The 15485-nt window shown below is 47.7% G+C and overlaps 1 protein-coding gene across 3 annotated transcripts in view; it reads right to left on the bottom strand.

Moving 5' to 3' along the window:
- GFPT1 (glutamine--fructose-6-phosphate transaminase 1) overlaps positions 1–15485 on the bottom strand; it is a 32812-nt gene that overhangs the window by 1701 nt on the left and 15626 nt on the right. For 2 of the 3 annotated variants that reach the window (XM_034070431.1, XM_034070429.1), the window contains 11 exons: positions 14368–14473; positions 13360–13523; positions 12393–12488; positions 12035–12132; positions 10598–10718; positions 8868–9025; positions 7168–7282; positions 6743–6870; positions 5943–6110; positions 5505–5666; positions 4665–4952 (listed from right to left, as the gene is read on the bottom strand). In XM_034070431.1, coding sequence (XP_033926322.1) covers positions 4908–4952; positions 5505–5666; positions 5943–6110; positions 6743–6870; positions 7168–7282; positions 8868–9025; positions 10598–10718; positions 12035–12132; positions 12393–12488; positions 13360–13523; positions 14368–14473 — 1361 coding nt within the window. In that variant the 3' untranslated portion in view covers positions 4665–4907. Of the gene's footprint in view, positions 1–4664; positions 4953–5504; positions 5667–5942; positions 6111–6742; positions 6871–7167; positions 7283–8867; positions 9026–10597; positions 10719–12034; positions 12133–12392; positions 12489–13359; positions 13524–14367; positions 14474–15485 lie in introns of those variants that run through there. The other variant, XM_034070430.1, reaches the window with a different exon arrangement.

Genomic DNA, 15485 nt, shown 5'->3' with positions numbered 1-15485 from the left:
GGATGTGAGTGCCTCCAGTGTGTCTGGGATCCAGTGTTGGATTGGAGCTGCCCAGCAGCCTGTTTGTTTGAACTCGTTTCCATAGGGATTGGTAAGGACCATGGGAACAGATTTGATCTGACCTAAACAATAAGGAATGAGGCTGAGGAGGGGGAAGGAGCCTGGCTTGTCTGCTTTGTGGGGCTGATTCCCTTAGGCTGGGTAACCTCTGCAGGACCAGCTTGGCAAGTCCATGGGCTTTCTTCTCCTCCTTCTGCTGTTAAATGCCTGCAGTTAATTCCAACCATGATAAATGCATGGGAATGAGTCAGAAATTAACCCTTCTTAAGCACACGGGGCAGCTTTTGGGTCAGGCTTGAAGCTCAGAAACCCTTTTGTGTCTGAGCAAGCAAAGAGCACAGCTTGCTCCTGACACCTGCACAGGCACCAATTCTGTTGTGGTACTAAAGGTACGGGCATTGGTTCAAGGCAATGGGCCTTAAAGAGGAGCTTTGTGGCCTTTTGGTTGTATGGGAAAGGTGTAGGTGAGGAGAGCGAGTCCATGTTATCCAGGGAAACAAAGGATGGTGTTGGTATCATTCCAGGGGAATGGAATCCCAGACACTGCGGTTATCCAGAGTTATCCAAGCATGGCTTAGCCATGAGCCATCCCGCAGCTGCTGCCTTACAATGGGCACTATGGGCTACCCATGGGCTCATCCTCCTCTGCTGGCTCAGCACCCAAACCCAGACCTCCAACACTTGTGGAAGATGGGGAATATTCTCCTGGATGTGCTGGGATTTTCCATTGCCCCGTGTTAGACAAGTGGGAGTTGAATGAGAGTGAGGGTGCCAAAGGCAACACCAATGGCTCTGCCTTAGGGGCATCTCAGGGGCTTTCTTCTTGGCTAATGGATAACCATGGGTGGGAATCAGTCTGTATCTCAGCCAGGACAAAGAGCCTGGCTTTACCCTCTGAAACAGGGGTTTCCTGTTCCCCAGTGGGTTCAACTGAAGACCAGCAGTTCTGTTTGGTTCATGTAGGGCACTTGATTTTATTCAAAGGGTGAGATACAAAAAAGGAAGCAAAAAAGACAAAACCCAACTTATAAAACACTACAGACAAAGGAAAAGACATCTGCATACAGCACACGACAGGAAACAAGGTACGGACTGGTCCCCACTAACCAAGCCAGCTGGGTTATGTACAAGCAGAGGCAGAGAGAGCTAGAAGGGAAGAGATGGGGGCATTTGCCACTTCAAATGTCTGTTTACACAAACTGAATGGAAGGCAAAGAGGTTTCTTTCCTTTTATCCAAGCCAAACGCTTCCTTGTTGCTTCTTCTTCCCGTTCCTGATGCAGAGGAGGGACTCCAGACTTTGAGGCAAGTTTGGTACATCCAGGTAGGATCTAAAATCAGCCACAGCTAAACACGGATGTGCTGCTTCCAGAGCTCAATCCAATCCCTCCCTTCATCCACACACCGAGTACCTGCTCATGGATGGGGTCAAGGGCTGCCAATGGCAGTTCCAGAGGGGAAAAGCCCAACTTCACACTCATGTGCAGGACTTCCTCATGCCTTTTGAGGCCTCAATCTGCAGCTTAACCAAATCTGGGGTGTTTAGGCTGGGTTTAAGGCTCCAAACTGAGCATCATTACCTGCTGTGTCCATGAGCTCCCTCTCACTTGACTGGGAAATGCTCTGTGTGAAGCTCTTTCATACAGAGGGCTTGAGACTTGCCCATTGGGGGTGTCCAGCTGTGGGGCTGGAAGAGCATCCCCATATCAGGGGTACCCAAATCCCCTTCAGGGCAGGCCTTGCTAAAAGGAGATGGCATTTGCTGGCCTAGACCCCCTTCCAGGGACACAGGTGCCCAAGGGCAGGTTTGGGCTCTCAGTAGGAACATGCACATAGGCAAGTACTCACTCATCCAACAAACTGAGGACAGAACTATCCATAGCCATATCCATATCCATAGGTTCAAGATCTCTTGGGCAGAAACAGCACGTGCAGAGCTGAAGGCTCTCTGATGATGAAAACCCCTTCAGACCTACAGGCACATGCTTCACTTTAAGCTTCTGTTGATGGAGATGAGGAGAATGGCTCCTTAAATAGAGATGAACTGCCAGAAGCACTCAGTAAGATGCAGCTGCTGTTCCAAATGCAAAGGCCTTGATCCGTGTTTACCTGTGGCTTGATTTTAGGGAAGGGGCTATTGAAGTTTCAACCACCTCAGTTAGGAAGGAGGGGATTTCACTGGCTCAGTAAGCAAAACACTCATTCTGGAGAGCACAAGACTGCCTAGCTGTTAATAAATACCACGAGACACCCTAACAGTAGCCTAAGGAAAAGAGAAACATCATCTGTTCATCACAACGCATCACACCGAGACGAGATGAGGTAAAGGGAAGCCAAAGGGAGTCCTCTATCCACTCGCACCTCCCAGCCATGGCAATGAGCAGTGAGATGCTGAACCATGCCCTAAAATGCTCAGCAGAGGAATTCTTCATGGCAAGTGTGTTCCAGGCCATTCCTTGCTATTAAACCTTACACCAGGTAGTGACTAAACCTCTGTCCTGGCAGGTGGGTTTAGGAGCTTCAGGCTTTGTGGTGGCGATGTGGAGGATGCAGGGGGTGAATGCTACTTTCCTTCTGACAGTGAGGAACCTGTCACGAGTTTTAATGCCTTAAGTTACAAGGAAGAAGGGTTTGTCTATCCCAGCAGAAAGCCAAATAGCTCAGCACTACCTGTACAGTTACAGCAATGGGAGGTGGGACAGGTCTGCCTCGGATTCCTGCTCTTTGGTCCTCTTTGTGTCCAACTTACTCATAGACCAGCCTGAATGATCCAGCTACTGAACAGCAACTTGTATGGGAACAGGGATATCGAGCATCCTGGTTGGGAGGAGGACGTGGGGAAGCAGTGGACAGTCACCTGGCCAAGGCTTGAGAAAAGCAAAGCTGGCTGCTTCTGTTCTGAGTGGAACAGGAGAAAAGGGGCTTAAATAATCCCTTTGCAGGGTTCTGTTGCATGAGACCCCCCCTTTCCTAATGGGAACAGAGGATGGGACCCTGCAAGTCCTTGTGCTGGGGGGAACTGCCTGTTCCAGCCTTCTGCCCAACACATCTCCCACAAGCTGAATGAGAGGAACTGTCTTCACTGTGTTAGCACTGGACACGTGCATCACCTCCAGCTGAAGCAGGGAAGCCACTGGTCATGTTTAAGCAGAGGCATGTAACTGGCATAGTCAGGGTACACATAAACTGCAGTATTTGCTCTTAGACACTGCTTGTAGATGAATAGCCTGGATTTGGTGTATTAATAAACACAGAATGGTTGAGAAGCTGCTTCCAGCATCTCATACTCAGAATAAAACTAAGCCTTGAGCTGACACTGAGCTGAAGCTCAACAGTTGCTGTGGTTTCTACGTAAACCACAACTGCTCCAGACACCAGGGTCCCCCGTGCAGGCAGAACCAGGTCTGAAGGGGCAGTGGCAGTGTTAGAGCCATTCCTCATGGGCAGTGAGTGATGTGGAACCCTCACCAGCATGGGGCAAGCATCGCTTCACACCTTGTACAGGTGCTTTGCTTTCTATAGGGTGTTGTAAAGCCAACTCAGAACCTGGTAGGATAGTCACCTTTTTGCATTAGGGGACCATGGGGCTGACTGCCCTTTAATGGCTTTGGAGAAGTCAGTGTCACATCCTGAAGGTGGATTTTGTGTGTCCTTGTTGATTCTCTGCAAGCTTCTTATGAAACTATCACCAAGGTATCATAAAGGTATGTATTTCTGCTGTATATGTATCATATACATCATAAAGGTATGTATTTCTGCTGAGTCTGCAGAGCCTTTTCCAGCCATTCCAAGTTGAAACCAGCTGCACTGGACACAAGTCACATAAAACCTGCTCCTGATAACCCAGAACCTGCGTTTCCATTACAGGGCTGGGGCTAAGGCAGTGAGCCTCAGGAGGGGAACTCCAGTGCCCTCTCTGCTGCAGATACAAGGCAGATACACTCTCTTCTACACATTCTGACTAGTCAGTGACCTACAGCAGCACAAGGCTGGCTCCTCACAATGTGTTATAGTGCCACAGTTCAAGGCAGGGAACCCTCAACACAGGCAGATAGGTACTTAAAAACACCCAAACCAGCAGCAATGAGACACCAGCACAGACTGAGCACTGCTGGTTTTCCTTCTTCTCCCACTTGGAGCCTCCACACCAAGTCGGCCACAGCTTCCATCTGTACTCGAAGGCGTGAGTTCCACTGTCTTCACAGGCACAACTACAGGTCTACACTGGTGTTACACCGTGTTGTGGCCCACTGAGTCCACACGATTGTCACTGGCAAGGTATTTGGCACACATAAAATCCTGCTGAAGCCACATTGCTTTCTTAGCACATGAACTTAGGAGGCTGTGACAGCTCAGTTGAACTCCCCTGTGTACACGAGGCAGAAACTGACCCCCCCATGCCATCTGTTAAGCTGTCTGCACAAGCACGACCAGTAGCAGCTCTTGTTCCCGTTGGATACTCTGGTACCCTGGTTCATTGCCTGAGAGCACAACAGGTAACATGTTCCATGGCGTCTCATCAGCAACTGGAGTGAGCCACAGTGGGTAAGAAACAATGACATTGCTGTAAAGTGGAGGCCCCTTCCCTAGAAGACTCAGTCATCCTTAAAGAAGACCACTGAACATCCTTCATGGGAGTCTATTGTTCAAAAAACCCCAAAGCTATTGACATAGCACGTGGAATCAATCTGACAATCACTATGGTAATGGAATTACGGTGATCTTATACACAAACAATGATTTACCAAAATAAGATTTACCTAGGGGACTTTAAAATCAAGTTATTTTGGTACCAAAAAGAAGTCTTTCATTTAATCCCCCTTTTGCCCCTATGATTCAGATGATCTTTCACTCTACAGTTACGGACTTGGCCAGATTTCTTGGGAAATCAACCTGCAGAGAGGGAGGAGAAAGAACACGCTCGTGAGTATTCACACACTTGCTGTTTGGGTATAACTGTACCATGTGGAACGGTGGTCTCGGTTTCAATAGGACACTTGAACATATTTGCATGTTTAGGACAATCTGTGCAGAAGAAGTCCATAAACCTCATAGTCATGACTCCTCTAAGGGGCAAGTCCCTTTACTTGGCATTGCTACAGTGCTCATGTATCACAGTCACCTTATATCACAAGGCATAAGCCAGTGCCTGTATAAAGATCAAACCCCTGACACAAGCAGACTCGGTCACACATCCTCCTGTGTGCTGTCACCTTCCTTCCAGCTTCCTGCAGCTCACACCAGAGAACAGCCACGGGTCCAGACCCCAAGTGCACCAACTCAGCCCTTCCAGTGCTGTTTATAACACCAGCTCCATGTAACCTGCCCTCCCCACAGCTCCAGCAGTTACAGACACCCCCAGACTTCCAACACCTCCCAGCACATCTCCTCCAGGACCTGCACACTGCAAACACAAGCATGGAAGGGGAGGAATGCTGTACTTACATCATATCCTCTGAGAACTGCAAGGTGGAAAGCCAGGAGCTGAAGGGGAATAACGCTCAGGATCCCCTGCAGACAGTCCACTGAATGGGGAACTTTGATTGTTCTTTTATTGTTCTTAATGGTCTCGATGTCTTCCTTATCACAAATCACAACTGGTCTCCCCTGCAACAAAGGGAAACGTTGAGGAAAACCAGGTCTGGAAGGTTCTTACTTCCGTTCAGAGCACCAGTAGCAAGAACAAAACAGCTGAGCATCCCATGAGCATCCCTGTAGCGTGTTTTAAGGGACAAACAAACTACACAGGGCTTCTGCCCAGAGTATCTACTGAGCTCCCATTTCAGTTGGTGGTACCAAGGTAAATAGTTTGGGTGCTCTTTAAACTGCTTCTATATTAAAAGCACCGTTTGTGGTGCACTGTGAACCTGGGCAGGTACTCACTTGCCGTGCAATGACCTGCTGCAGAGCGTTCTGGCACTTGGCATACGTGTGGTCTCTCATGATGATCATGATAACAGGCATGAGTTTGTCCACCAGTGCGAGAGGGCCGTGCTTCAGCTCCCCTGCCAGGATCCCTTCCGAGTGCATGTAGGTGATTTCTTTGATTTTCTAGATGGGGAATAAATAACTCATGAACTTTTGGACAAAACCTCATAAATTTGGTTAAATCATCTCTGTGGTTTCTTCCACTTTCTCTGTATTATGGTAAATAACATGTTCTGGCTCTCCCCAGATCCAGTACTGAATGCCCAGATCAGTTCTAAGACAAAGCCCACCACAGGCCTTATGATTCTGACAACATACTGATCATCACAGTCTTGAACTGGGCAGGCAAAGAGGATGTGTCTGCATGTCAGTGGGTGACAGCACAACAGCAATCTCCTCCAAAGTCAAACTGCAATAGCAATAACTGGGTACAGAAAGTACACACTCGGTTTTGGATACTGAGCATGGCTGGAAATGCCACCCCAGCAGTTCATAGGGTGGTTTTATCTAGCTCCAGTGAGGCATTCCCAGTGTGAATGTGGAAAACACACCTTTCAACCCATTGTAGCCTATGGCTGTTCCCTGTCTCAGCAGGGATACGTTGTGTTTTAGCTGTCTGGCTCCCTGTGTCAGCCAACATGCAGTAGCTGTTGGCTGCTTTAAAACAACTTATGGCCACATGTAGTTAACTGTATTTCCATGGAAGTCCCCAGCTAAGTGTGTTTGAACCAGCTTTAAAGCAAGAATTCTCTTACCAAAGCTCCCTCAAGACATGTAGCATAATGGTATCCACGTCCCATGATGAGAACTGACTTCTGATGGTACAGCTCCGTGGCCAGCTTCTGGATCTCATCATCCATGCTCAGCACTTCCTTAATTAAGTCTAGAAGGAAAGAGAGGAATTAGTTGTGCATGTTTATGTGCCTCTCATGCTACACATACTATTTATTCTTCATATACAGAGAGCAGTGACTTGCATAAAGACTGAACTCAGTGTTTTAACAGTCCAACTTAGTGGTCTGAAGACATAGAGAACACAGTAGCCAAAGGTATTGCTAATGGTCACCTTGCGCTCATCTGATCCCTTGTTTTGAAGGAGCAAGGGTTCAGGCCTTGCTGAAGCTCATCTGTGCTGCTGAGTTTCACTTGGTGAGACACAGTCAGTGCAGCAGTTTCCTACCTGGCAGTCCCTTTAGCCCACGCATGATTTCCTTGCGCCGCTCCTGCATTGAGATTCTGTCATCACACATCATCAGAGCAAACATCACCAAGGAGACAAACTGGCTGGTGTAGGCCTGGGAAGGGGAGGAGAGAGAGAAAACACATCACTGCAACAAGTAACCCAATGGTTGCCACCTGCTGTGTGAAATCCTTAGTCTGGCTGTTGGCTTTATCCTTCCCATGGTACCAAAAAGCAGCTTTCAGTCCAATCTAGCCAAGATGAACATGAACACAGGGAAATCTCACTGGAGCAGATCTTCAATGGAGGCATGAAATGGCACTGCCTCCTTATGCTCCAAGAGATGAAGAGTCAATGAGCACAATGGCATATTCCTGAGATTCCTATCACATCCTATTTTGTGACCTGACCTGTGTCCTTCTTCACTGCAAGTCAATGCTGACAGCACTGAAGCTGGCCAGAGCCATGGACTGGAGATGTCCAGTGAAGCCCAACACTAACATCCAGCCAGCACAACAGCACTGCAAGGTTTCTGGACCCCATCTGAGGAACACAAAGGCATTGGCATGGTCGTTTCCCACCCCTCTTCTTTAGTGAGTGGTGCCACTGATTTTGGGGGACAAGCAGCTGTACAGGCAAGTGAAATCAGTGCTCGAGGCAACTGTGTTCACCAAACCAGAGGCACAGCATCACACAGCTCCTGCAAATGCCTTATAAGACAAATGTTCAATGATCAATCTTCCATGCTGCTATACCAGGGGAGATTTAAATAGCTCTGAAGGAATCTGGAAGAGCTTCAGTTGTGCTGACCAGAGCAGAGTCCAACAGGGAACGTGAGTACTTTGTTCAGGTGCAGCTGATGGTTACAGAAGTAAATGGCACCAAACAGTCCCTAACAATGCTTGGCTGGTTTATAATGTGCTCTCAAAATGAAGTTCTGGAGAACCTTAGGGCAGAACCTTTCCAAGTTCATGTTTCACATACACACAACGATGGTAACTCCTCACATCACCAGAGAGGGAATGGCATTTCCCCTTATCTCCAAACTGCAATGATGGCTGCATGAGACAAACCAGGGACAAACAACTGGTTCAAGAGTTTCTTGCAAGAGACTCATGAAGTTTCCATGATCAAATTCCCCAATGAACTATTAAATGTGGCTTTTGGCTGCATTTATGTAACAGATTGACATCATCTCGCCTCTAAATATAACTAAATCAAAGCAGATTTCACCATGCAGCAGCACTTCATCAACATGAAATGCAGCAAAGCAAGTTTGTACTGTATCATGTGTAGCAGATGCATCAACCACATGATAATTCCATTGGGTGGACATACATACTGGTAAAACACCATTCCCCCAATACAGAAAGTATAGGTTTAGTATCACACTTTCTTTAGTAAAGCAGTGCCATTAAGGGTCAGAGTTTCCATAACCTTGGTCTTTCAATATCCTTTTTCATCTTCAGACCTTAAACTGAGTCTGCACCTTAAGACAAACGATGGCAAAGAGGAAAGAAGTACTCAAGGCCAGGATGGATGGGGCTTGGATCAAGCTGCTCTAGTGTGAGGTATCACTGCCCATGGCAGGGGGTTGGAACTGGATGAGCTTTAAGGTCTCTTCAACCTAAATCCATTGATGATCAACACTTTGGGAAGCAGCTTCATTAATCAGTGGAGCCTGTAAGCTTATGACTTACCTTGGTACTGGCAACACCGATCTCTGGCCCTGCATTGATGTGCACACCACAGTCAGTCTCCCGTGATATGGAGCTGCCAACTGTGTTGGTTATTCCCACAGTTAAGGCTCCTCTTTCTTTGCAGTACCGAAGGCCCATCAGGGTATCTGCTGTCTCACCTGGCAAGACAAGTATTGACAATGCTGTGGGTCAGTACCAGTTACTGCTCTCACTGCAGGTGTAAACCACAGTCATTTCCCAGCTTGAATCTTAGAAGTGGCTGCAGTGGCACTAAGTTACAGCCACCTCCTCATCCTCCCACCACCCTACTGCCACTGGAACTCATGGGACTTTGGCTGCCAGTGTACCAACACGTGAGCTTGTGGAGTCTGGTATCAAAGAGGTTATGTCTGAAACTCTTCATTCCTGTTCCAAATTGCACTAGGCACACACAGGCTGAGGTCAGGCCTCACTTAATGTGTTGATTCAAAAACTAGATATAAAAGCAGCAGAAAAAGGTGATTTAAAGGAATGGGATGGGGGGACAGAGCAGAAAACCTTGTGCTGAGGATGCAGCAGCGCTGATTGTGAGTGGGGCTCCAGAGATGGGACTAGAAATAGAAGCCACTGTGAATTCCATCTGGTGTTACCAGTTTGCTTTTGTCCTAAAAGGACATACCTCTCCTGAGTACTCCTGCATGCCTGAGGTGACAACAGAGAAAAAGACCCCCAAGGTCAGCTTGGTACATGTCTCCTCCAGTACACCCCTGCGTAAGAACTGCTCAGTGTGCTGCATCACTGAAAGCAAGTCATGCAGGGTGGGAATCTAAGGCAAGGAAACCAGATGTATGGGTGGGGGCAACTGGAATGATCTGAACTCAGTATTTACTTTGGGTTTGTGGTACATGATGACCAGGCTCAGGTTCTTGGAATATCTTTGTTAGCTGCCACGTCCAGCACCTCGGGGGAAAGCTACATCCCTGCTGTGTCTCAAAGGGGAAGCAGAAGCATCCCTACGTGTACTCAGAAAGCCAGGGGGTAAAGTTCACCACGAGGCTCCCCACAAAGAGGGGATATTCCGAATTACTGGAATACCAAGAATGAAAAATTGCTACCAAAGTAGATTTCCAACCTATGGAGAATAAGAAGGGAATAGTTTTGGTATTAAAGGTGAAGAACAGTTATGGAAACCCATAATGGCAAATGCAGCTAAGAGGAAAACCAATAGTGTAGTTTTGTATTGCAACTGTCCTTGAAAGTATTCTGAATATGATACACATCCCTTTTTTCTTTAGTGCTTAAGTGTGTCTTTATCTCATATTCCATTCCAAGGTCGTATTTTCTGATGCTTGTGGCTATTTCATTTCTTTCATGGCTCCAATCCATCACAGGGCTCAGTATTTGGTAGCACTTTAACCAGAGAACTACAACTATTGAAAAGACACCATCAAGCTGCCTTTACCAGAGCCCCATAGAATGGTGACTGATGGAATATCTCCCCACAGAGAAAGGGAACAAAACTACTGTTACCATATGTAGCTAAAAAAACCCTGCTCCAGCATGCAGAGGGATGGAAGGAGAACCACTGTTTCTTTCCTGTCTCTATTACATGTGTGCCAATCTCTTCTCACACACACACCATGTGCAACCCCCCAGGCAAGCAGAAGGATTTGGCCCTAAAACCTTTCCCCTCTCAAGTTCACATTTACAGGGAAGGGGGGAAGCAGTGGGGGGGTCAAGTGAGACCCTACCTGACTGGCTGAGGAAAAAGCAAACATCATCTCTGAAGACAGGAGTGTTTCTATCCAAGAAGTCGCTGGCCAGCTCCACCATGACGGGTAATTCAGTCAGTTCTTCCAGAACCTGGCGGGTCTGGTAAAAGGGGATGTAAGAAAGTGACATATTACATCATGTGTAAAAAATACCAAGTGTTTTGAGCCCCAGAAAAAGCCTTCTGGTTGTCTCACACACTGGAAAATATTACTATCAAAACAGCCCATGAAAACAAGCGCTGAGTTGTACCTTCATACACACAGTGAAGTCACACAACCACCCCTGTGCAAAGTGACCCTGCTCCTGGCACCAAACTGAGCCTGTGAGGCCACTTCCTCCCTCACATATAGACTGGTCTTAAGTAAGTCTCACTTACCTACTGCTACCTGTATGTTATAACACAGGGGCTGTCTCTCTATCAGACTATGATTGCTATTGCTTAAGAACCCTGCAAGCACCAGCTGTACCCAGGCCAAGCCAGACATGTGCTGATGGATCACTGTTAACACTGCCTTACAGGGCTGCCCAAGCTGAGCAAAAACGCTCTTTTCTGGCCCTGGTAAACCCATGAACATCACTGTGCTTTGCAGCCCTTCTGAGAGAAGCTCTGTGAAGCTGCAGAGGACTTTGAATTGCAATATTATGGGCTGCCAAGCTACAGTCTGGAATGGCTCCATCTACAGCCATCACGTTTTAACCAGCCATGAGGTCAATCCCACCCTGGTGGTGGAAACAGCCAAGGCTGCTTCTGTCTGGTACAGAGTGAAACCTCTCCTCTGAGCTGGGCAAGCACAGTGATGCCTCTGAGCAGGCTCCATCACTGCCTCTGTAAAGAGCAGAGGAGGAAATCCTCCCCTGCTGCAGCATTTGCAGCCTGCTCTGGTCTCCTCCCTCACCAACTGTCTCCTATGACAGAGCAGGTTTGGGGTTTTAAAGCCTTCCACAGCAATAAAGTCCTAGGGAACATTTTCTTAAGTTCTTCAGCTTTTCTACTGCTGTTGCTGGGGAGCTGAAAGCCTGGTGTGAATACAGCTTCCAGAAGGGTCTCCACTCAGCAGGGTGGACTTGCTCAATCTTAACCTGAATCACAGAATGGTTTGAGTTGGAAAGGACCTTAAGATCTTCCCATTCCAACCCCCCTGCCATGGGCAAGGACACCTCACATATCACCCAAGGCTCTGTCCAACCTGGCCTTGAACACTGCCAGGGATGGAGCATTCACCACTTCTCTGGGCACCCTGTGCCAGTGCCTCAGCACCCTCATAGTAAAGAACTTCTTATCTCCAAGCTGAACTTCCCCTGTTTCAGTTTAAACCCATCACCCCTTGTCCTACCCCTACAGTCCCTGATGAATCGATCCTTAACCTGCCTGACACACACAGCACTGTGCCCACAGCTCCAGACTGGCCACTCACCGCAACCCCAGCGTGGTAACTGGTGCCACAGGCAATGAGGATTAAACGACGACACCTCTGAATCTCCTTGATGTGATCCTTCAACCCACCCAGGTTTACTGTAAGCAAGATTCAGAGAGACAGTTAGGGTGGCCAGGTAGCACCGGTGCTGACACACAGCCTGTCACCATCCCCATCAACTGCTTGGCAAAAACCATCCCCAAAAGCGATCCTGCCACCAGTAATTCTGGAAGCACTCCCTGTGAGACAGGCACATCATCTTACAACAGCATGTTTTAATGTCCCATGTCATCACCCACTTCCTCCTCTGTAACTACTGTGAGTAACTGCTGGATACTGAGCCGTAAATCTCAATTACCAGTGTAGTCATCAAAGTTGACCCTTCCTCTCATCGTGTTAACGACAGATTCTGGCTGCTCAAATATTTCCTTCTGCATAAACGAGCTGAAGTTACCTATAAAAGAGAGAAAGAAACAAAATCTCCTCGTAACTTACATTTTTCCTGTGTACACAGGGAAAAGCTTGAACTAGAGTCACTATTGGGCCAGTGACCAGTCGGGAATTATTAAGCTGATGCTTCTTGTTCTGCCAAAGCATCTGCTTACTGGGGAAGCTAGACTGAAGTTACTAGGATGTGTCAAGTCAAGGGTCAGATGTGGAATAGCAAGCGTGCTAGGGATCCATATAGGAAAAACAGATGCCTCCAAGCAGGAGGTAAAGCTCTCTGCCCCACAGTTCTCTCCTTTATGGTGTTAGTAACTAGAATCACAGAATGGTTTAAGTTGGAAGCACCTTAAAGACCCTCTCTTTCCAACCCCCTGCCATGGCACAGGCTGCTGATGCATAATGAAGATATGTACTGTTTCCCCCTTACTTTGGTATATGAAATAAGCACAGCAATCTGTGCTTCCGTTTTCATCTGTTCTACATAAGATGAGCCCTAAATCTCAATTACCAGTGTAGTCATCAGAGTTAACCCTTCCTCTCATTGTGTTAGCAACAGATTCTGGCTGCAAGAACTACCTTCCCATTGGAAGTGTTCAAGGCCAGGTCCCAGGAGATGCAACAAAGGGAAGTCCCAGATGAATGAACTTTGCTCACCAGGAGGGCAACAAAGCACTGGAACAGGGGCTGGGGGATCTCTGTCCTTGGCAATACCCCAAACCCAACTTGAACAAACACCATTAACACTCTGACCTACTTGGCCCTGCTTTTAACCCACGGACTGGCCCAGGGGACCTCCAGAGGCCTCTTCCAACCTGATTCATTCTGTGACCCCCAGAGGGACCCATGCACCTCCACAGGTGACAGCCAAAGGACTTTACCCTTCATGATCTGCTGAAGCTCCATCTGCAGGGTTTGCACAGCCCGTCCGGGGTGGTCGCCTGCCGTGCGCTTAATGCGATGGATGGAAAGCCGCCCGTCGACCACAGCAGCTACATCATCATCCTCCAGGAAGATCACTCTGTTGGTATGCTCAATGACAGCACTACGAAAGCACACACCATTTGCCATAAGACATTGTTCCTCACAGACAGATGAGGGCTCCAGCCCCATTTCTAAGCCAACCTACAGCTTTTGGGGCAAGAAAGTTGCTCACGTCAATGGAATTTCTGTTAGAAGAAGGTGGGTTCTGTAAAGTACATTTCCATACTGCCAATATAACTGGATTTTTTCCACCTAACTCATTCTGCTTTAAGAAACTAGGAACTCCTTGGACAAAGCAGCATGTGCAGCACTGGGATCTGACTGTTAGGAGGTAGAAACAGGCAGAAACTTGCTCTAGCACATAGGGATGCTCGACTGCAGATGGAGGTTCCTTTCTTGCCTTTTGCAGTGAGAACCCACTGCTCCTGCCTGAACCTCACTGTCCCAGTCTGTAAGAGCTCAGACACCTCTTAACGTCCTCATAAATCAGTGTAGAAGCACTCAAAGGGTGAGGTACTACCAAACACCTTCCCCTGCCTGCAGTTTACTTGGGGAATGTCAATGTTGGAATCAATCCTCAGCCAGGTTTTAGGGTGTACTCTCACAGCTGATGAAGGCAAGCTGCTCTGAAAGGGCTCCCCAGTTAAGCTTCACTCTCTCTACTGGGATTAAAATCAGGCAGCTTTGATGCTGAAGGAATTGCACACGTGAGACCCCTGTGGAATCAGCACAGTTTGCATCTGGGCTATTAATGCAGTCAGTGCTCTCTCAGGTTCATGACTGTAAACTCTATGTATGGGGCTGTTACTTCACATTATCCAGAGCAAAACCACACATCTCCTGCTCACAGCCTTACCTTCAAACAGGTGTTGTTACACACACTAAAAGGTTCCACAGCACATTACCTAGCATCAGAAGCAAAGTAGTACTCCACAGCTTTCTCCTCCACGGGGAACAGGCAGGTGGTGCTGTCCACACGAGACAGGTTGCAGCTTCCCTTCTTGTCCTTCCCTAGAAGACACAAGGGTCAGGGACCACACGTGCCAACACACTGGAATGCGGCTGCAGCATCACTGTCACCACAGGCCCCATGAGTACCAACATGAAGCAGTCATTTCACTGAGCACCCACTACAGTGGGGCCCTTCCCAGTTGGCTTGCAAGGCTCTGGATGGGCTTTTGAGTTCAGCCTGCAATGTAATGTTCCTTTAAGTTGGGAGGAAAACATGAGTAAAAGCTCAAATGAAAGCTCATGTGTAGCTCTGCTGTGGAGGATTCAAGCTGCTTTAGAAGCATCTCATCTAATCTGCCTTGTTTCATCACTTTCAGTTTCTCCTGTGCTCCTGTTTCTCCTAACCCTAACCCTAACCAAAACTGAGTTTTGTCTGGTGGAGCTAACGCTTCCCAGCTCAGGAAAACCATGATTAAATACCTGGTGTTGCTCCTGAGCTACCAAACACAACCACTGCATTCTGGTCCATAAAGCTGGCAAACCACTGTGAGTCCTACACTGTTGCCAGGGATGGGGATAAGTGGACACAGAACTGAGAGCTTAGGAGAAACCTGTACTAAGGCTTTAAAGGCAGTGTTTGAGCAGGGATCCTTTCTGAGGTATTCCAGCAATTCCCTCTAATCCTCTTCTTTATACACTTTATGGTGGCAAATCCCATCAGGAATGCCAGTGAGGACCTGCTCTGCACCCACCTTGGATGGAATGAGGTGGTTGTCGTGTAGGACACGGCAAAAGGTGAGAGGGACTGTGCAAAATGGGACTATTGCCAAAGAACACCACTAAAGTGACTGTTATCTTTATTCCTGAAGCTCTCGTGCTGTATTCCACCCACTGGACACCAATCTGATTTAGGGATATAAGCAGAGCTCATAAGGTTTGGATTTATCCTTCTGTGAAGGAAAATGGAACGGGAAACTCCTGCTTTCATGTTGATACTCCTTAAGGAAGAAGATTCCACTCGACCAACAATTTAGAGCCCTCCAGTTCAGTACATGAGGAAAACAGCTCCTTT

This window comes from Melopsittacus undulatus, chromosome 18 (assembly GCF_012275295.1).
Source record: "Melopsittacus undulatus isolate bMelUnd1 chromosome 18, bMelUnd1.mat.Z, whole genome shotgun sequence".
Taxonomy (NCBI): Eukaryota; Metazoa; Chordata; class Aves; order Psittaciformes; family Psittaculidae; genus Melopsittacus; species Melopsittacus undulatus.
This window is presented reverse-complemented; position numbering and strand designations above follow the sequence as displayed.